The 21,315-nt window shown below is 46.2% G+C and overlaps 1 protein-coding gene across 1 annotated transcript in view; it reads left to right on the forward strand.

Annotated features, from left to right (window-relative positions):
- Positions 1 to 2,376: 2,376 nt before the first annotated feature.
- The window catches only part of WNT9A (Wnt family member 9A), an 87,246-nt gene continuing 68,307 nt past the window's right edge, over positions 2,377 to 21,315 (forward strand). The window contains exon 1 of the mRNA XM_072653055.1: positions 2,377 to 2,616. Coding sequence (XP_072509156.1) covers positions 2,519 to 2,616 — 98 coding nt within the window. The 5' untranslated portion in view covers positions 2,377 to 2,518. The remainder of the gene's footprint in view (positions 2,617 to 21,315) is intronic.

Here is a 21,315-nt window from a genome sequence, read left to right on the forward strand (position 1 = left end):
AAGATTTGAGGGGGGCAGCCCTCAGAAGCAAAGGGACATCATGAAAACACTAGGTAATTCTATAGGGTATTCACAGAGCTGTAACTTGAAATTTTTGCACCCAGGCCAAGCAACATAAAACTCACTTGAGCATGTAACTAGTTGCTTCCTATTTTAACTGAGTATTTTTTGTTAACAAAGTGCTAAACTCATTTGTTTCTAAGCAACTGAAAGACTGTAAGTTTTATTAGCACCCTCTAAATTTCAGCAACCCAGGAGAAATCTCCTGTTGCCATACCTTGGGTACAATCCTAGGAGGAGGTTAGGAACAGGAGATCTCGAAAGAAGTGTATGTATGTGGGTGTGTGAAAGCAGTTGACAAAGTACAAACTGTGCCAGCATCACAGTTTTCCTGAACACCATCACTGCTCAATGAACCCAACGGGTGTGGAGATACGTATCAGTAATGTCAATGAATAACTTCCATTTCTATAGCTTTAAGGTTTGCAAAAGGGCAGGTAGGTGGCAGTAAATAAGAATCAGGAAAACTCATTTTTATGAGTTCAAATCTGGCCTCAGACGCTAGCTGTGTGACCCTACACAAGTCACTTAACTGTCTCCTCATCTGCCCCAGTTTCATCATCTGTACAATGAGCTGGAAAAGGTAATGGTAAATGTCTCCAGTATGTTTGCCAAGAAAATCCCAAAATGGGGTCAAGAAGAGTCCGACTTGACTGATAAGTCAATAGAGAAGGTCTGCAGAGTTTTTCTCATGACTGTTAAAGTAGGTATACAAGTATTTCTATCTTCATTTTATAAGATGAGGAAAATAGAGCCAGAGAAAGAAAGTGCCTTGTTCAAAGGACAGAATAGAGATTGCCGGGTCCTATAGCACTCTGACGATACCACTCTGCCTCACTTACAGTTTCTCTTGCCTTCTCCCTCTTAAAGACACATTCTATACATCAAGAATGATCCCAGGACTGGGAGGTTCTGCTCTAGCTTTTTGCCACTAACTTACTGTGTGACCTTTCTTTGAGTCAGGCTTCTCATCTGTAAAGTAGGCATACTAAGACTGTGTCCTTCCTGCCTCATGGTTATAGTATGAAATCCAAGAGGTAAAAAAAAATTGTACTTTGGTGTAGTGGAAAGTGTGAGGGATCAGAAGACCTGGGTTTTAGTTCCAGATTCCTATTCAGTGACTGTGTAAGTCATTTTTCCTTTTAAGTTCTCAGTTTCTCCATCTGTAATTTGAGGGGGGTTCAAGCAGGTCTCTTCCAAACTTAATATATTATGATAAAAATTATTCCACTGGAGCGGGGGATACAATCGCCTGTTAGACTTTACATCCGTTGCAAGAGACAACTGGAAGAGGGCGAGGTGGAAAAGCAGTCACCAAGTTAGAGGATGCTGGAAGAAGATGCCAATGAGAGCTGGAAGAACCCCGGAAGATCAACGATTATTGATCAGCGATTATCCAGTTCCTTCATTTTGCAAAAGAGGAACCAGGTTCTGGGGTGGGGGAGGCGGGCAAGGTCTACCCCAAGGTCGTGCCAGCGTCCCTCGAATCCAGGCCTCCTGCCTCTTCCAGGCTCGCAGCGTGCCGCCCTTTTCTGTCCAAGTCAGCGCTCCGGGAGCGCAGGGTCACGGCAGACACCGGGACACAGCAGCCTTGGCTCTGCCAGGGGGTACCCTCCTTACCCCTCCCCTTTTTCCTCGGGCCCAAGGGAAGGCGGGAGCCCCAGGCTTCTCCTCCTCCTCCCGTTGCCCAGCTGGGCTCTCCCCAGGCCATGCCCTTGCCTTGGTGACGCCCGTCAGGGGTTCTGATTTCACACCCTCAGCCCCTCCTCTCCCGGGCCCCTCCCCAGTGGTAGGCGGAGCTCCCAAGCCGCCCCCCACCCCATCCGCGCCACTCCGGGAGCCCAGAGCCCTTGAAGGGCGGGGCCTGACTCCCAGCCACACCCCCCTCAGGGCCACATTCCATGCCTCCCTCCCACCGGTTCGCTGAGGAGGGGCTGGCTGGCCAGCTCCGTCTCTGGCTACGCCCTCTCCCAGCTGGTCGGGAGTCCTAGGCTGGGGAGCAGCCCCCGGGCTGGCCGAGCTGGCATCCCGCCTCTCTGCTTTGCCCAGGCCCTCCAGGCTTCGCCTCTTCCCCTCCTCTGCCCTTCCGTCCACTCGATGGCCTCCCCCCGGAGCAGCGGCCCGCCTCGGGGCTCTCCAGTGGGGGTTCGGGCGGGGAAGGCGGGGTGGAAAGGCGCCGGGCAGAGGGAGGGGCGGGGGTGGGCAGAGGCAGGCGGAGCCTGGAACCCCGGGCCGCGCCTCCTCCCAGCTGGTCCGCGGTCCCCGGGCCGGGCGCAGCCCCTGGGCCGGGCCAGGCGGCGCCCCGCCTCTCCCCCGGCCTCGGCCCCTCCCGGCTGGCTGGCTCCCCCGCTCCCCCGGCGCTCGCGGGCGCTATAAGAAGGCGGCCCCGAGCCGGGCGAGCTCTCACCGAGACCTGCGGGGGGAGCGAGATGGTCAGCCCCCGAGCCGCAGCCGCAAGATGCTGGCTGGACAAGTCCTGGTGGGCTGGCTCTCTTCCTCCTCCTTCGCGCTGATCGTGCTGCTCGGCTCCCTCCGCCCCTCGGCCGCCTACTTCGGGTAGGTGCCGCTCGGGGCTCCGGCCCCTTCTCCACACCGGCCCCCAGCTCCCCGCCCCCAGCGCCCGCCGGCCCGCCTGGGAGCGAGCGCCCGAGCAGCCTCGGCCGGCCCGGACCCCTTCTCTCTCCTTCTGTCCCCTCTCCCTTCACCTTCTCCCCCGCCAGCTCCCGCGCCTGCCCTCCGCCGCTGGGACTTGTCATCGGCTTCTTTTTGCGCCCCCTCCACCCCCAACCCTCCTTGCCCTAGTCCCTGGTTCGAGGCACGGAATGGTGCCCGGACGGGTTGGCTAGCCCGTCTTCTACTCTCGTCCCCGGAGACTACAGATCAGGGCCGGTGGTCTTTCCTCTCCGACTCCAGCCCACGTCCCGGTGAACCAGGGGCGCACCGGCCGTGGACTGGGGAGGCAGGGTAGGAGAGCTGAGCGTCCTCCGTCTGGGCGCTGGTCCTGCAGCTGCCCTGCAGGCAAATCCTTGTCCGCCCCACTTGCCCCGGGCGAGGAGAGACCGGTGGGCTTCCGAGCCGAGGTGGGACAGGCAGCCCAACCCAGGTGAAACAGCCTCCTCCCACTCTCCCCCCAATGCAAACACCCCCAAACGTGGGAAAGAAGGCTTGAGACGAACTATGCTAAGGCTGAGAACTTGGAAAGTGCGAGGGGAGAAGTGAAATGGGCTAGACTGTGCAGGTCTGGAAACCATAAGTTTTTGTTATTATTTAGTTTACACTTTCTTTCTGGTGACTTGGAAACTATCGTGTGTGTGTGTCTGTCTTTCTTTCTGGCTTTCATAACTGGAAGCAAACTCTCTCTCCCAGAGCTATATTAATAGTTAATCATCGGCAGCAGGTTGTGTTGCCTGGAGCGGTTTGTTTGTTGAGCGCTTTTGTCACAGTGCGTGTATTTGTGTGTCCTTGTATCTGTGCCTCCTACTTGTCAGAGGATGGATTTCATTGTGCGTGTGTGTGCGTGTGTGTGTGTGCGCTGTGTGTTTTTTTTTTTCTCAGGGACAGTAACGGGCAAATGAAGAGGGGGGAGGTTACCATTCTCCTCAGTCTTTTGCAAGGCTCCGGGATGCCAGCCGCTCTCCCCGGCGCTGGCCTCCCTGGGGTCCTTGGCCTTAGCGTCCCTTGGGATCCTGAGTGCTACCCGGCCTCTTGGGGCGCAGTGGTTCGGGAGGGCAGGGGGCAGCAGGACGGGGAGAGGCCAGTCCAGCGCGATCCCCACTTTCCCGGAGCGATCTGGCCCCTGTTGGACCCGGGTTCGCTGGCTCGTAGGTGTGGTTTGTTCTGCGTATGCTATAGACAGTGAGCGGAGAAAGCTCGGGGGATGGACGGGAACTCTCTTCTGTTTGACTTTTTCCAAGCAGCCGCAGACTCCCCTCCCCCCCGCCCCCAAGTTAATAAAAAAAAAAAAAAGACGTACAAAATCCAGATGTTCTTTGTACTGTGCCCCAAAGGAAAAAAAAATAACTCCAAGCTCGAAGAATTTGTTTTTTCTTGCCTCCCCCCCTTCAATCCCCAGGGAGGGTGTCTGTCAGATTTATCATTGATATTACACACTTCATAACCAAATAGTTCTGCCATTCCATTTCCAATAGATTTCATTTCCCACCTAGATTAAAAAAAAAAACCTATTTGAAATTTTTTGGCTTAATCCCTCCATTCTCATTTAGCTGTGTCCCACGGCAAGTCACAGCCACCCCTCCCCCGGCCTCAGTTTCCCAGTCTGTAAAGGGGGGACAATGTAATCTTTGCACATACCTGCCCTGTAGGGTTGTGGTGAGCTAAGGGTTGGAGAAACTGGAGATAATTATGTTGATAATTGGAATCCGCCTCCGGACACCTCCCCCCCCAACCCCCAACCACGCCCTGGGGATGATTCTTTATTCTGGTCACTTTGCGCTGGCTGGGGGCTCCACGACCTGTTATGCCCTGCCCAAGCCAATCTTCGTCCCCAAAATTCCCAGACTGTCCGCTGGGAAGGACCTTAAGGACCCTGATGGGGAAACTTAAGATTCAGAAAGGGGAAAGGACTCGCCCAAGGTTATGTAGCAAGAGAATGGTAGAGCCAAGACTGGAACATTGTCTCCAGGGGACTTTCCCGGACCTCAGAGAATCTTAGAATGGGGTAAAGTTGAACCCCTGAGGGGCTCCTTTCTCCCAACCCCCTCCACCCTTTTTCCAAATGAGAAAACTGAGGCTCATCTAGATTAAGTGACTTGCCCAAGGTCACTCACTGCAACTAAATGTCTAGCTTTAGTTTCTGACTCGGTACTGGCGTTGGAAAGGGAATTCAAACTCAGGTCTCCTGCCTCCCAGTCTGACTTGTTACCCTACACCAGGCTGACTTACGCTTCAGGGCTGGGCAGGGCAGTTTTGCCAGCCCTGAGCTTCCTGTGGGGTGTTTACCGCTCTTTCCGCATCCCGGATCCCAGATGAATTCGTTTAAGGATTTCCACCAAAAAAGAAAAAAAAAAGAAAGAAAGAAAAAAGGGGGGAAAAAAAGGCAGCGTCTGTTCCCGCCGCCCGATTTCCCCTTCAACAGCAGTTTGCGGCCAGCGTGTGGTTTCAGAGTGTCTGTCTGTCTTCTCCTTTCCTCCTCTCGCTCCTTCTTCCTCTCCCCACCCTCCCTGGCTTCCCGGATTCCCCAAATAACTGCCTCACGCTTAGTTAGTCCTGAGCGGTGGGACCCCACCAGCTCCGCATATGTGCTGCCGAGGAAGGCTCCCGTCTCAGATTTCGGGGGCATCACCGCAGGTGTGGGAAAGTCTCTTCTTCGTGAGAGGAATCAGACCTTGTCATCACCTGTTAGCTCTCCAGTTTTAGCTGCTCTCCAAGGTGAGACGGGGGGAGGGGAGAAGTGTCAGGGCCAGTGTAAGGGTAGGGGTGGAAGGATTCTAGAGTCAGGACCCAGTGGCATTAGAATCCCACTACTGCCTATTGCTAGCGGTGTGACCTTGGGCAAGTCGTTTTCCCACCCCTAGACCTCATTTTCCTGAGTAAAATGAGGGAGTTCGGCTAGAATAGATTGTTTTAATTTTTCTTTTCAGTTTGAGTCCAGATCGGGAGCCAGCTAGTGCAGAGGTTGCCGCCAGAGGGCTCTGCTTCCCTGCTAATCCTGGGGCTGGGCCTTGGGAGGCCCCGCTGAGGAGGCCTGCAGGTGTATCCTGTTCTCAAAGAAAATAAAATATTTTCATGGGAAACTTTTTTCCCCTTCTCTTTTGTGTTTTTCTTTCTCCCTCCTTTTTCTATTCCTTTCTCCTCCCCTTTTTTCTTTGGGGCAATAACCATTCCTTATCCCGCCCCTCCCCCTTGTCCATTCCTCAATTCAATTTGATTGTACATCCATGTGGCCAGACCTAATTAAATAAGATTTTGGGGAAGTACTTCTAGCATCTGGGATACAAAAGAACCTTAGGATGTCAGAACTTGTAGAGGGGGAAATCTTAGAGGCTATCTAGTCCAAGTGCCACTTTTTACAGATGGGGAAACTGAGATTTGGACTATCTGACCTCTGACATCCCTTCCCAACTCCAAATCTATGATTCAACCTGTCTTTTGTCTCCAGATGCAGTGCTTTTGACAATCTTCTCTCTAGGATGACATTTCAGAGGCTGTTAGAAGACTAGTATTTACCATCTTTTCTTTTAACACCACGAGATCCTTTCCTAGCTTCTTGACTTAGGTGAGCTGATCTGGCTTTTTTGGCAATTGATTTATGACCAAAGGTTCCACTGAAGGGTGGTTTGGTAGAAGGATCCTGGCTTAGTAGTCTAGCTCTGGTTTTGAGTCTTGGCCACATACTACCCATGTGATTTTAGAAAAGGCACTTCTACATTCCCAATCTCACTTTCTCTACCTGTAAAATGAAGAGTTTAGACTAGTTGATTTCTGAGGCTATAATATTTTAGGAATCCAGATATTCACACCTGTTTTTGGAGGCAGAGATGTAGGCCTGTCCTTCACTAATCTCCAATTTCATGGGGATTCAGGATGAGCTGGTGGAAGGTCTGGGGATGGGTAGGCAATATCAATGCTGTATGAGATCAAATGAGGGGGCCTCAAAAAACACCTAATCCAAACTTTCCATAGATCCCTCCCATAATAAGAGAGTCATATAGCTTGGAGTAGTTAGGGATCACTTTGTGTGAAGGTGGCATTTGGAGTAGGCCTTGAGGGATGGAAATGCAGGGAAGGAGCTGGGAATTTCTTTAGTGGTAGAAATAGTATTCGGAGGTGGAGTCAGGGAGACTCATCTTCCTGAGCTCAGCTCTGGCCTTAGACAATAGCTGTGACCCTTGCTAAATCATTTCACCCTGTTTGCCTCAGTTTCCTCATCTCTAAAATAAGCTGGAGAAGGAAATGGCAAACCATTCCGGTATCTTTGCCAAGAAAATGCCAAATGAGTCATGAAGAATGGGATGAGATTGAAAAAAGCGTGAATGGAGGGCTGAGCCTGGCCAGTCCAGTGACAGTGAGATGATCATCTCTCATTTCTATAATACCCTTAAGTTTGTTTTTTTTTAAACGTATTAGTTTATTTTTAGTTTGCAACATTCATTTACATAAGTTTAATACTCTTAAGTTTTTAAAAAGATAGGTAATAAATGGAAAATTATTTCCTTTTTATACCAGGGAAACTGAGGCAGCGGAAGGATGATTTGGTCTTGGTTACAAAGTAAGTTTCAGATTTAGATTTGAGCTTGGGTCTCTGGTTGTCTCTTCCTGTCTTCTTTCTGTTTTTACCACATGATATGTATCAGGGTCTCCAAAAACATAGGGATTTCTCTGGCCTGCTGTTTATCTAGGGATAAAAAAAGTTTCTATCTTCCAGACCCCTTTTTCTTAAAGGAATAATTTGATATTTTTTGGAATCCCTCATCTTGACCATTCAGTGTGAAAACAGCATGTATTTGTGCTAAGTGGGAAAGCCCTGGTTGGACTTGGAATCAGGAGACCTGGATTTGCCAGTTATTAGCTGAATAATCTTAGGCAAGTCCCTTCTACTCTGTGGGCCTCAGTTTTCTCATCCGTAAAATAAGTTGGGGGGTGGGGAAGGAGGGAGTTTGAGTTAGATAGCTCAAAAACAAAAATCAAAAGATCAGCAACGTTTTCCCCCTTTAACCATGAATAGGGCAGGAAGGAACAGTAAAGGTCTCTTCTAGCTCATATGTCTATGATCCTATGAACTCCTTCTTTGGCTTGAATGCCACATATATAACATAGGCTGCTCGTTTGCCATTTCCCACAATCCTGTAAGGTTGGGGCTGTTCTTATCTCCATTTTACTGTTGTAGAAACTGAGGCTGAGGGAGGTTAAGGGACTTTTTCAGGGTCACACTGCTAGTGTCTGAAGTTGGTTTGGTGTTATGGCCAATACTATCATCCACTGTGACACCTAGCTGAATTTCCCATGTCATTTTCTACCTACTCATTGTTTATTAACTGTTGCATGTGTACATAGGACTATAAGATGAAGAGCCGGAAATGACCTCAGACGCCAACTTACTTCTAACACCTGTATGCCCTTGGGCAAGTGACAACTTCCCTGGGCCTCGGTTTCTTTCTTTGTAAAATGAGGGGGTTAAAATGGCTTCTGAGATCTTTCCTAGAGAGCTCCAGATCATGGATCCCTTGAGCTTCTAATCTAGTGCTCCCATTTTACAAAGAGAGAAACTGAGGCAGAAAGTGGTCAAATGATCTACACAGGGTCACACAGCTAATAGTTATTGGAGGTGAGACACCAGAGTCAGCCTGCTTTTTACTCTACCACGCTAACTCTTAGTCCTCTATCCTAACCCCAGCTCTGATTACAGTCCAGGCTGGATTAGGGGTGAAGGAGATAGGGGTGGTGGTAAGGAAATACCATGTGATCTAAAATAACTTGCTTTTTTTTTACCCCCTCTACTCCCAAGGCTTCAAAACCCCCATCCCTGCCTGTGACCTTGCTCTGCTAAGCAGACAGCCAGGGGGCCACCCTTGGGGGTGGGCTCTGCTGTTCCATCCTGCCCTATTCATGGTTAAAAGGGGAAAAAGTTGCTGATCTTTCAATTTTTTTTGTTTTTGTTTTTGCCTTTTTCCTTCTCTCTTCCAACTCCTCCTTTTTTCTGGCTCCAACCAGGGTCCTGCTGGGCTGCCTAGCCCATCTTGGTTTGATTACCAGGTAGGACTTTTATCTGCTGGCACCCGAGCCTGGGAAAGTTTGCTGCTATCTGTAATGGAAAGAACACTTGGTTTGGAGTCAATTGACCCTGGATTGGAATTCTGGCTCTCCTGAGTGACTTTCCCCTTTCCTGGGCCTCAGTTTCCCCATCCTTAAAATGAGAAGGGTTAGACTAAATAATGTCTAAGGATTCTTCTAATTTTATATCCTGTAACATTGATCTTCCAACTGGGAGGGGTCACGTAGGAAGGACTGAGAGAAAACAGAGACCTTGGTGGAACTGTGTCTCTGTGTGGCCAAGAAGCTCCAGCCTTAGGGTAAAGGTGGGTGGTGGGAGTAGGGTAGCTGTTATTTGAAAACTGAGGTCATTTCTTTGGGGGGATCTTTGGCTAGTAGCATCTGATTAGACAGATATTCATTCGGTGCCTACTCATTGCTCTGTGCTAGAGAGAAAAAAATGATCTATAAGTTCCTTAAGGAACTTACAGTATAATCCCAGAGGTGTTTATTGTTTATTTATCATTTATTAATTTATTATTGTCTGTAAGCAAAGTCTGTTAGAGATCACCAAATTTTAGCTAGCTGATGATACTTCAGAGAGCTTTGATTTCTTTGGAGAGGAGAGACTGAGGTTTTTCTCTTTGTATTCCTGATACCTGGCATACAGTCGGTGCTTAATAAATGCTTGTTGATTGATTGCTGTGAGTGTTTCCTTCACCAACAAAATTGGAAGAGGATTTTCATGCATTAATACAAGGATTCTTAACCTGTGGTCTGTGGAGTTTTTTTAAAAAATGGATAATTGTATTTCAATATAATTTGATTCCTTTGCAACTCTGTGTATTTTATTCTATGTATTTAAAAACCTTACTTTGAGAAGGGGTCTGTTGGTTTCCCCAGACTACCAAAGGAGTCTATGACACAAACAAGTTTAAGAGATGTCCTGAGAGGAAGTGGCTAGAGTAGATTCGGAGTCAGAGGACCTGGACTTGATTCCCAGTTCCCTTTCTTAATAGTTCTGTGACCCGGGCAAATTCCTTTGTCTTTCCTGACCCCTAGATTTCTACTCTGTAAAATGAGAGAATTAAATGTGATGAGAGAAATATTAAATATGCTGCCTGCAACCCTCATGTCCCCAAACCCAATTTAAATATGATTGGGAATATATAACAAAATGAGTAAAATACCACAGAATATAGATAATATTAATATGTGATTTTTCAGGTGGAGCAAGGCAGCTAGGTGGCACAGTGGATAGATTGCCAGCCCTGGAATCAGGAGGACCTGACTTCAAGTCTGACCTCAGACACTTCCTAGCTGTGTGACCCTGGCCAAGTCATTTAACCCTGTTTGCCTCTGTTTCCTCATCTGTCAAATGAACTGGAGAAGGAAATGGCAAACCACTTTAGTAAGTTTGCTAAGAAAACTTCAGATGTGATTGTAGAGAGTAAGGCATGACTGAAATGACTGAACAGCAACAAAAAAGTGAATATGTGATCCCCAGGGATCCTTAGGTATGGTTTGATCCCCCTTTCTATCTGAGTTTGATACCACTGGCCTAGATGATCTCTGAAGTTCCGTCCACCTCCAAAACCTATGATCCCTCCAAGCCCCAATTTTCTGAGACTGTGTATTGCCGGGGAAGAGGAGGGTGATCTCAAGGAAAAGAAAAGGCCCCAAGGCCTGTTTGACTAACTCTTTGGTGGTGAGATAAGGAAGGGGAGTAAACCTGTGATTTCCTTGGTACTGGAAATCTGGTACAATGCAGGTTGGTACTGCCTTTGCAGCTCAGAGTCTTGGAGCAGAGGTTCTTAACTTTCCTAGAATCTGAGACCTGGGATAGCAGAGACCCACTCACACGACAAGCGGTGGATGATACGAATACCCATTCAGGCAGTAGAGTTTGTTCAATACTGGGACAAGGGGGCCAGGGAGGCTCATTTCTCTGCAGATCTTGAGAAAAACAAGAGGCTTGGGAACTGAAGTGAGTTGAATTCAGCAAGTATCTTCCTGGGCAGTGGGGAGATGCAAAGTTTGGGTTCCTCAGTGTCTGCCCTTAAAGAGCTCAGTCTAATGGGAAGATGAGGATTACCTAGATAAGGAAAATATACAGTGTCACTTGATAAATACATTAGAGAGAGGGGCAAAGTCCCAGGTGAGGTCAGAGGGGAAAGGACTATGCTGAGTGGGAGATGGCAGGCAGGTTATCTGAAGGCAAAAGCATTTGAGTTGAATAGAAATTCAGTCAAATAAAAAAGGGTGTTTTGGATGTAGGGAGCAGTCTAAACAAATGCATGGTGGCTGGAGATATAGGATACATTTAGGGTGGGGGCAGCGTTGTCTAGTTTTTCTAGAGCTTAGAGTGTAAAGAGGAGAAAAAATATGAGAAGATTGGAAGGATGAGGTGGTGCCACATTGTGAAAGCTCTTGCAAGCCAGACTAAGGAGTTTAAGAATTCAGGGAACCCCTGAAGATTTTTGAATAGAGGAGCACTGTGACCAGATGACAGCAGCAGTCAGATGAATCTGGTAGTGTGTACAGGGTGGATTGGAGTGGGAAGAGGGTGAAGATGGAATCACCCAAAAGAATGATGTAAGTGACTGTGAAGACCTAACTATGGTCATGGGGCCCAGGGCTGCAGTCAAGATGGTATAATTAAAGTCATCATTTAGATGCCACCTCTTCTGTGAAGTCTTTCCCTGATTCTACCTTTCTCTCCCTTGTAGTTGTTGCTATTTCTTTCTTCAGATTACTTTATACTTTTATTTATCTGTCACCAAGTCATTCCAATAGAAGCTCCTTGTGGATGGGAGCAGTTGCACTCTTGTCTTTCTATCCCCAGCTTCTTTCTAAAACAAAATTCGTATCAGTTTTCTCAGAAACCAATGGAGGGAAGTTACAGAGACACAAAACCTTCTAATAATGAGAAAATTGTAAGAAAATGGATGTATTGACTTACTGGGTGGTGAGCTCCCCATCACCAGAGGTGCTTGAATGGAATCTAAATCACTAACTCACTACCTAATAAGGAAACTCATTAATAAAGCCTGTCAGGACTGATTTCTACATCAGGTAGAGAGTAGGCCTTGATGACCTCAAAAGTCCTTCAAAAGTCAGATTTGGCCGTTGTCTTACTCATGAATCCACAGTGGCTCCTTATTAGAGCTTGGTGTAGTGAAGGAACATGAGAACAAGTCAGAGGATCTGCTCCTGGATGGCAGTAGAGTTAGGCATTTCCAGAACTGACTGAATGACCAAACCCAACTTATAATGATAAATTTTATCATGGAGAGAAACCTCTAATATAGTCCCCCAGGGATTTGTTCTTGGTTCTGTGCTCTTCAGTATCATTGCAGTGACTGAATGAAAGCATGGATGCTATTTGCACATTATATGGAGGTGGAAGAGATTGATGACACTTTGTATGGCAGGTTCCAAGGAGATGAGCTAGAAGTTTAATTACACCATATGAAATCTAACAGAGATTAATGCAAAGTCCTTCTTTTAGGTTCAAAAAATCAATTTCCCAACACAAGGAGAGGCATGGCTAGAGTGCAGTTTGTCTGAAATGATTTGGAGATTTTTAGCAGATTGCAAGCTGAATGAATTAAGAATGTAGGGTGATGATGATCCTATTGCAGTCTGCTTTGGCCAAACCAAATCTGGAGCAGGGAGTTCCCTTCTTGACATCATATTTTAGGAAGGACTTTGACAAGCTGGAGAGTATTCAGAGGAGGGTGCCAGTATGGTGACGAAACTAGAGACCATGCTGCACAAGGATTGGTTTAAGGAAATCAGGATATTTAGCTTGGATAAGAGAAGACTTATGGGGAAGTGGAGGGGATGGGTGGTACCTGATACCTGAAGGAGATACTGATTTCATTCTGCTCTGTGCCCAACAGCAGAAATTAAAGCAGTGGTTGGAAGTTGTAGAATGGGGAAGATCTGGGCTTGAGCAGGGTTCTGTTTGGGTTGGGTGTCCATGTTGCACAAAGACAAGAGTCACGTAGGATGGGCAGCCATAGATGGTTTTCCATCTACACTGTCAGCGAGAACACTGACATCACTGAGAACAAAGATTCATTTTTACATAACCCACACTCCGTAGGGAGATATGCAAGCAGAAGGCTTCTGACTATCTGTTAAAGATGGTGTAGAGAGAGCATCTCTGTCCAGCTAGGGGTTGGACTAGATGAGACACCCTCTGGGGTTTGTTTTTCCAGCTAAGAGAATCTGAGCATCTCCCTGCTCTTAAGCTTAAGTGGCATAATTGGTTTCTTTGTCTGGAAAATGGGGGTTGATAATGCCTGCCCTACGTACCCTCACAAGGTTATTTATTATGAAGATAAAATGAAATTAATAATGCACATAAAAATTCATAGACTGTGTGTCCAGTTGTGTCTGACTCTTTGTGACCCCATTTGGGGTTTTCTTGGTAAAGATACTGGATGGATGGTCATTTCCTTCTCCGGCTCATTTTATAGATGAAGAAACTGAGGCAAAAAATACTGCTCTTCGGTATCATTGCAGTGACTGAATGAAAGCATGGATGCTATTTGCACATTATATGGAGGTGGAAGAGATTGATGACACTTTGTATGGCAGGTTCCAAGGAGATGAGCTAGAAGTTTAATTACACCATATGAAATCTAACAGAGATTAATGCAAAGTCCTTCTTTTAGGTTCAAAAAACCAATTTCCCAACACAAGGAGAGGCATGGCTAGAGTGCAGTTTGTCTGAAATGATTTGGAGATTTTTAGCAGATTGCAAGCTGAATGAATTAAGAATGTAGGGTGATGATGATCCTATTGCAGTCTGCTTTGGCCAAACCAAATCTGGAGCAGGGAGTTCCCTTCTTGACATATTTTAGGAAGGACTTTGACAAGCTTGACAAATGACTTGTTCAGGTTCCCACAGCTAGTACGAGTTTGAGGCCAAATTTAAACTCATGAAGATAAGACTTCCTGACTCCAAGCCCATTGCCCTATCCATTGTGCCACTTAGCTGCCTTATAAGCATATATGTACGTATACATCTCTATATATACACAAATGTACACACATGTACATATGTATCATTTTCACTCCTCTCCTGCATTCTCAATTCCAGGTGGAATATTTACTTTTTAAAAATTCTGAATTTGACAAACAACTGTAACTGTAATGAAATCTTCTATGTACATGTAGAACAGAAAAAGTTCTGCATAAAATTGCAGAATGTTGGGAAGTGGATAATAAATGCACCAAGTTACTTTCAAAGCTGTCACGTGGGTTATTTTCCCTGTTTTCCTCCTGACTGAATCCTGCTTTCACTTTTGGTCTCCCTCCTGCTGCTAGAGGTGTGACTATGGGTAAATCACTTCTACTCCCTGGGCTCAAATGTTAGCCTTCGTAAAATAAGGGGTCTTCTCTTCCAGCAGCAAATTTGTGACAATTTAAGGAGAAAGATGGCATGAATAGGTTAGTTCTAGATGTGGGATTTGAATTTAACTGTATGTGGTTAGGCAGGTATCTCTCTGGACCTCAGTTTCCCCCTTGATCAAACAAGAGATTTGGATGTGATTAGTCAGGCTTTTTCAACTTTAAGTCTAATTTATCCTGAACATCTCTCATACTAGGCCCCATCACCCAAGGCACCCTGGGAGGAAGATTGTGGCTTCTCTGTTTCCCTTCATCTAAGGGCAGCCGGGAGCTGCTTGGAAAAGACATGCTCTTTGGTCTGCCTGGGTTGGGATGGGTCTGGGGGTTAGGGGAGAGGGTGTGAAGTAGCAGCCTGACTTCCCTCAGCTGTGTGAACAGATGTCCTGCCCACAGCCCCCTCAGCCTTCCTGCTGCCGGTGTGTGGGACACAGAGACAGCTGGGACTAATCTTGCCTTTCAGCCTCCTGTCCTCTGGACATAGTTTTTTTTCTGCTTTTTTTTTTTGGCTGTTCATTCCCCCCCCCCCCCCCGACTCTGAAGTCCCCCTGAGTTCAGGGTAAAATAGCCTTGTGGCTTCTGGAGGTGGTCCTCTTGGGGAATAGTAGCAGCTGATATTTCCAGAGCGCTTTGAGGTCTACAAAGCACTTTTATCAGACCTATTCCGTGAAGGAAGCAGCATAGATCTCATCCCCCACCCCCTCCACATCTTGTAGATTTGGAACTAGGAGGCATCTTAGAGAGGATTATGTCCAACCCCTTCATTTGACAGATGTGGAAACTGTGACTCACAGAAGATGCTAGACTTGTCCAAAGTCACAAAGCTAGGTTAGTAGCAGAGCCTGTTTCTAAACTTGGGCCTTTAGCATTCAATCCATTTTCTCCCCCTGCTCCCCAAGTTCTATTGCTCCATTATCTCGCTTTTCTCTGCTTATAATCTCTTCTCTTTTCATCCTATTCAGAGTGATGGGTATAGGTAGGGAAATTAGAACCAGATGTGGCTTATTGGAAATAACCCATGAATTCTGAGTCAGAGCAGATAGTCAACACCCAGTCAACGGTATTTATTAAACATTCACCACATACCAGGCACTATGCTAAGCTCTAGGTCTGCAACCATAGGCAAAAACATTGTCCCTGCCCTCAAGAAACTCACATTCTAATAGGGGAGGGGTAGCATATTAATAGCTATGGACATATTGGACATATATAATGTAAATGGAATGCAGTTCCTGATGGAAAGTAGGAGGGAGGGAGCATGGATGCTGAAGAAGAGGTGATTGAGCTGAGCCAGGAGTCAGAGATTATGTGGAAGAGCATTCCAAGCTCAGGGCAACTGAGTCAGGAGATGGAACATCCTGAGTAGGGAACGGTAATAAAGCCAGGGTGTCTGGATCATAGAGGATGTAGAGGAAAGTCAATTGTCTAAGTTCAAATATAGGGACTTACTCAGCCAGACATGTTTGCCCTAGGGCCCAGTCATCTGTCTGATATGAACCCCATCTTTTGCCTCCTCTTCAACCTTTCTCCATCACCTGCTTTACAGATGAAGACCGTTTGGCTTGCCCAAGGTCATACAGTTAGTGTGTGACAATCCAAGACCTTTTAACCAGGTCTTCTGACTAAATTCACTGTTCTTTCAACCCCAAGCCTGTCAGGCAGCTTCCTGGAGTCAAGAGGGTGAGTGGGCCTTGGTGATGAGAGGGCACTGATGGGCACAGTGTGACTGGTCTTGGAGCCCAGTAAGTCCCCTAACCCGGGTGGCCTTAGAAGGGATGAAAATTGAAGCACCATCACTGGCTCTGAAAGGGTTTTGATTTACCAAGTGTGAACACAATGGTGGAAGTGTGCAGAGGGATTATCCTCCCCACCCCCTAACACATTCTTTCTGGGGGAAAAGCCTTGGGCTCAGTGGCGGGGGCCAGGATCCTGGGGGGACAGTGAGATGAACTGATAAGAGACAAGGAATGAGGTAGCTTCAGATCTCCAGAACAGGAAACTGATATTTGTCTGGGAGTGGGGGTACAGCTCTTTTCAGGCTCTTAGGTTATGGTTAATCCGTAACCCTGGGCCTCAGGATTTTTCCTTGGATGGCTGCTCTTTGGGGAGAGGGGTGGAGATGGCATTAGGCTTATAGAATGCCAGAGGTGGAAGGGCCCCTAGGATCTGGATCATGGAATGTTGGCGTGTTTGAGGAGGGTGATAGAGCATTTTATCTAACCCATTCATTTTTCAGGTAGGGAAACTGATCCCCAGAAAAAATGTGATTTACCCAAAGTCGTCCAACTTCTTAATTGTAAAGTCCTCTCTTGAACTTGGGTCTTCTCTATTATATTCTTCTTCCTCTTCCTCTTCCCATGAATGTCTGTTTCTGTTCATTAATTCCGTAGGCATGTATTAGATGCCTACTGTGTACTGGACATGACACTGATTGCTGGGGATAGTCAAAAGTGAAGCAATTCCTGCCTTCCTCTTTGTAAATAAGCTCCCCTCTCTGCTCTCAAGTAGGAACAGAGGGCACTCTAGAGACATATTGAAGATTAGATCCCTGCCGTGGGGAGCTTGTGTCCTATTAAGAGATACGCCCTACCACACCTAACTTGGGTTGGGGAGAGGGAATATAGGCACAGGGAAGTGTGTAGTGTATACCGAAGGGATGGTCTAGCCCTCAGCAGTTGGGAAGACTTCTTTTAGGACCATGTCCCTAAGTTGAAGTTGGGGAGAAGTATCCTAGGCAGGGTGAACGAAAATGGGAATGTGTTTGGGAACAGGGAAGAGTCCAGTTTGACAAGAGTGATGGTGGCTACATGTAGATAAATTGTGGTAGATAAAGATGGAAGAAGAGACTGGAGCTAGATGAGGTGTGTTGGAAATAACACTAGTCTTCAGAGCTAGATTCAAGTACAAGCTTTTCCTCTACCAGGAATGTGGGATCCAGCTCATGTTATACTTTCCGAGTGTGTGACTTTGGGCAAGTTCACTTCCCATGTGTGAGTCTCAGTGTTCTCATCTAGAGAAATAAGGACAGCGATCTTTGAATTATATCCCTCACAAGTCTTTTGTGAGGAAGGTGTTTTGTCAACCTGAAATCGCTCTAGAAATGGGAGTGACTGTTAAGATTTATATTGTAGAAGGCTTTGAATCCCAGATGAACAAGAAATTACTTTATCATGTGAGTAATATAGAGTACGGGGGAGTTACTTCATCAGAGGATCGACATGAAGAAGGCAGAATTCTATTCTGGGCATAAGGATCTGCTATTAGGTCATTCTTCATTATCTCCACCTTGGTCTGACCCATTCTCTGAACTGTTGGTTACAGGTGAGGACAACCCTGATGGGGAGGAGGCTTGGATCAGGACATAGAATGACTGGTTAAAAGAACTTGGGATGGTTATTATTTAACCTGAAGAAGGGAAGTCTTAATAGGACCTGGTCACATCTTCAAGCATTAGCATATCCTGTGGAAGAAAGATTAGACTTGTTGTTCTGTTTGGTTTCCATAGGGCAGAACAGCGGAAAGAGGCTGGAATGCACAAAGAAGAAGTTATTGACTCAATGGAAAGAAACATTCTTAAAATCAGAGGGGGCCAGAAGTGGAAGGGGCTGCCATAGGAGGTGCCCTGTCAGTGGAAGCCTCCAAACAGAGGATGGATGATTCTTTGTTGAGGATACCATACATGGGATTTCTGCTATGAGGCATGGGATGGACCAAGTGGTCTTAAAAATTCTTTCTAGTTCTGAGATTCTCTCTTCCACTTCCTCTGGGCTAGAGGGTATGTCTCATCTATGAAATAGCCAGTCAAGAAGCATTTATTAAGCATTTACTGTGTACCAGGCATTAGGGATACGAAGAAAGGCAAAAAACAGTCTGTTCTCAATGAGTGGTGTGTTTTTTTTTTTTTTAGTGGTATTCCAATTTGGGGTTTTCTTTGCAAAGGTAATGGAGTGGTTTGCCATTTCCTTCTCCAGTTCATTTTACACGTGAGGAAAATGAGGCAAACAGGATGAAGTGCCTTGCCCAGGATCGTACAGCTGAGTAAGTGTCAGAGGAAGGATCTGAACTCAGGAAGATGAGTCCAGGCCTGGCACTCTATCTACCGTGCCCCCTACCTGTGCCCATTTTCAAGGAGCTCTCAGTCTAATGGTGGAGAAAACATACAATAACTCTGTATAAACAAGCTGTATACAAGGATAAATAAGAAATAGCCAAGAGGGATTAAGAAAGGTTTCCTATGTATGGACGGCTGTCCTGCCTCTCTTATAAAGCTGTTTTGAGGATTAATAGAAAATTTATACAAAGGGCTTTATAATATCCTTTTTGTGGGGGGGGGGGTCCTGAGCTCCTGGTAATGAAATTCCTGCAGCCCCTCCTCCCACTGTTGATGACTCTCTGTAACTTGTAGGGTGAGAGAGTTGTCTGGGCTACTAAGAACTTGTAACTCAGGGTCACACAGTCAGGATGTGTCTGTGTCTGAGGTGGGGCTCGAACTCAGGTCATCCCTACTCTATACCTTACTGCCTCTAAGAAGCCATCAAGTCCACTTAACAGATGAGGAAACTGAGGCAAAGAACATTTAAGTGGCTTGCTCATGGTCACACAACTAATAAGTGTCAGAGGTGGGGTTTGACCTCAGGGACCTCCTGATTCCCAGTCTGGTGCTACATGTATTACCCCGTGATGCCTAACAATAGCAATTATAATGTTGCCTGGCAAATTGTCAAGGGAGTGTTCTTTGTTGGGGGCTCTCTCTTGATTTCTTTAGTAAAACAGTGGATATCAAGTGGTAATCAGGAGACTTCAGTCAGTGTCCTAGTTTTGTGTTTAGACTCATTATTAGACTTTAGAGAAGTCAATTTTTTTCTCTAGTCTCATTACCTTATTTGTTGAGTGAAGGGATTTGAATTCTGTTTCTGTGGCCCCCTCTAGCTCTGATCAGGCCTCTTTCTTGAATCCTATTTCTGTGTGTGTGTGTGTGTATGTGTGTGTGTGTGTATACACACACACATTTACCTATATATGATCTATTTATATCAATTCTCTGTGCTCCTCCCCTCCCCTCAGACTGTAAACTTCTTGAAAACAACTCTCCTGTATCCTGAGGTCAGGGTCCTGCCTGTAGTAGTGGTTTAATAAATGCTAAAGTCACATGAAAGCCCTTGGAGAGTCTGCTAAGTCAACACACATTTTGTTAAATGCCTATTAAATGTAAAAGAGCTATCAATTCTAACTCCATAGTAACTTATCAGTTCTCTGTAATTCCACAGGACCTCAGTAGTAAATATCTGGACTATTAGAAGAGCCTCTCTTGGGTCCTCTGCCTCCATTCTCTCTCCCTTTCAATTTAGCCTTCATAATGACCCTTATCTATACATAGATTTGGACAAATCACTTGTCTGCTAAAAATGGAAAAACAAAAGAACAACCAACCAAACCCCCCTCCCTCCTTGGGCTCTTTATTGTCTCCTAAATATTCTAATTCTTTTGCCTGATTTTGGAATATTCCCACAAGCTACAAACTGTTGCCACCCTACCTTTGAAGCTTGATTCTAGGTGCTCAAGGCACGGGACAGTTCCCTTGGCCTTGAGTGTGTCCTGTACTTTCCCCATCTATTCCTTTGCTCATGCTGTTATCTGCAATTAGTACAGAATCAACGCTTTTCTCAGGTCTCAGTTCTTGGTATGTGCATGCTTTTCAGATGTATTAAAAAAAAAAAAACTTCAAGAAGAAAGGGGCAGCTAGGTGCTACAGTGGATAGAGTGCCAGCCCTTGACTCAGAAGGACCTGAATTCAAATCCAGCCTCAGACATTTACTAGTTGTGTGACCCTGAGCAAGTCATTTAACCCTGTTCGCCCCAGTTTCCTCATCTGTAAAGTGAGCTGGAGAAGGAAATGGCAAAACACTCCAGCATCTGTGCCAAGAAAATCCTAAATGGGGTTACGGAGAGTTAGACACAACTGGAACAGCTCGACCACAACAGAAATAACTATATTCTGTAATGTTGTATGTAATATGTAGTCATATTTTTAAAAAGTTCTTTGCCCCTTAAAACCCGACACAAATGCCGTCTTCCTCCTTTACTAGGCTCTCCCTCAGATCTTGCTTTAGCCAATAGACTTTAACCAACAGAGCTGTTCCAAGGTGGAATGGACAGCCTTGGAGAGTAGTGAGTTCTTCATCAATGGAAGTGTTCAAATAGGATTGATTGTTTGTCTGGGGTACTGTAAATGGGAGCGGGCTTAGGTGTGGTTGGGGGGCAGGGCACCTTTGGATACTGGTCAGAGAGGGACAGTATCAGTGAACGTGTGTGCGTCTGCGTGTGTGGACAAGGATGGAAAATGGGGACTTCCACCACAGAGGAGGCTTTATGGACAAAAGGAAGCAGCTGAATGTGACCCTTTTATTATTTAAGATTAAAATTCTTCTTTAAATATCCAGCATTTATTTTTTTCTCTCTCCCATCCATCCCCTCCCCACATTGGTGGGGGGAGGGAAAGGAATCCAAAACCCTTGTTAAGAAAAAACAAAAGAAAACAAAAAACCAACGCTGCAAAGCCAAGTAAAACAAATGCTGACATGGGTCATGTCCACAAAATGTATATCCCATTACTGACCTGAGTCCCTCTTCTTCCCTCCAATAAGATTTAATCACTGCCTTTATTTCAGTCTTATCTGTCAGTGCTTCCCCTTCTGCCCCTAACAACAACCAACACGAACTCTGCAAAGTCTGTAAAGTGCTTTATTTGTGTTTTCTCACTCAGCGCTGTGTGAGTACTTAAGAATGCAGGTATTCTTGTGCCCACTTAACGGATGAAGAAAGAGGCTCAGGAAAGTGATGATTTGCCTAAGGCCACACAGCTGGTCAGAATGAGGTGGAAATCTCCAAGCCCACCCGTCAGTGTTCTGCGTCGCTTTGCTTTGTAATTTAATCCCAAATGAAAGGACCTTTGCACCCTCTAGCTTCTAAAGGCATTCACAATTTCATTTGCCTCTTCAAGGCAGATCTTTGAGGGACACTGGGCAGGGGTCATTCCCCCCACACACATTGAACAGAACAAGAAACTCAGGCCCTGAAGGAATCAGTGTCTTCTGATTCCAAATAAAGAGCATTTCCCGTGTCATG

Source organism: Notamacropus eugenii, chromosome 1, assembly GCF_028372415.1.
Source record: "Notamacropus eugenii isolate mMacEug1 chromosome 1, mMacEug1.pri_v2, whole genome shotgun sequence".
NCBI classification, from domain to species: domain Eukaryota; kingdom Metazoa; phylum Chordata; class Mammalia; order Diprotodontia; family Macropodidae; genus Notamacropus; species Notamacropus eugenii.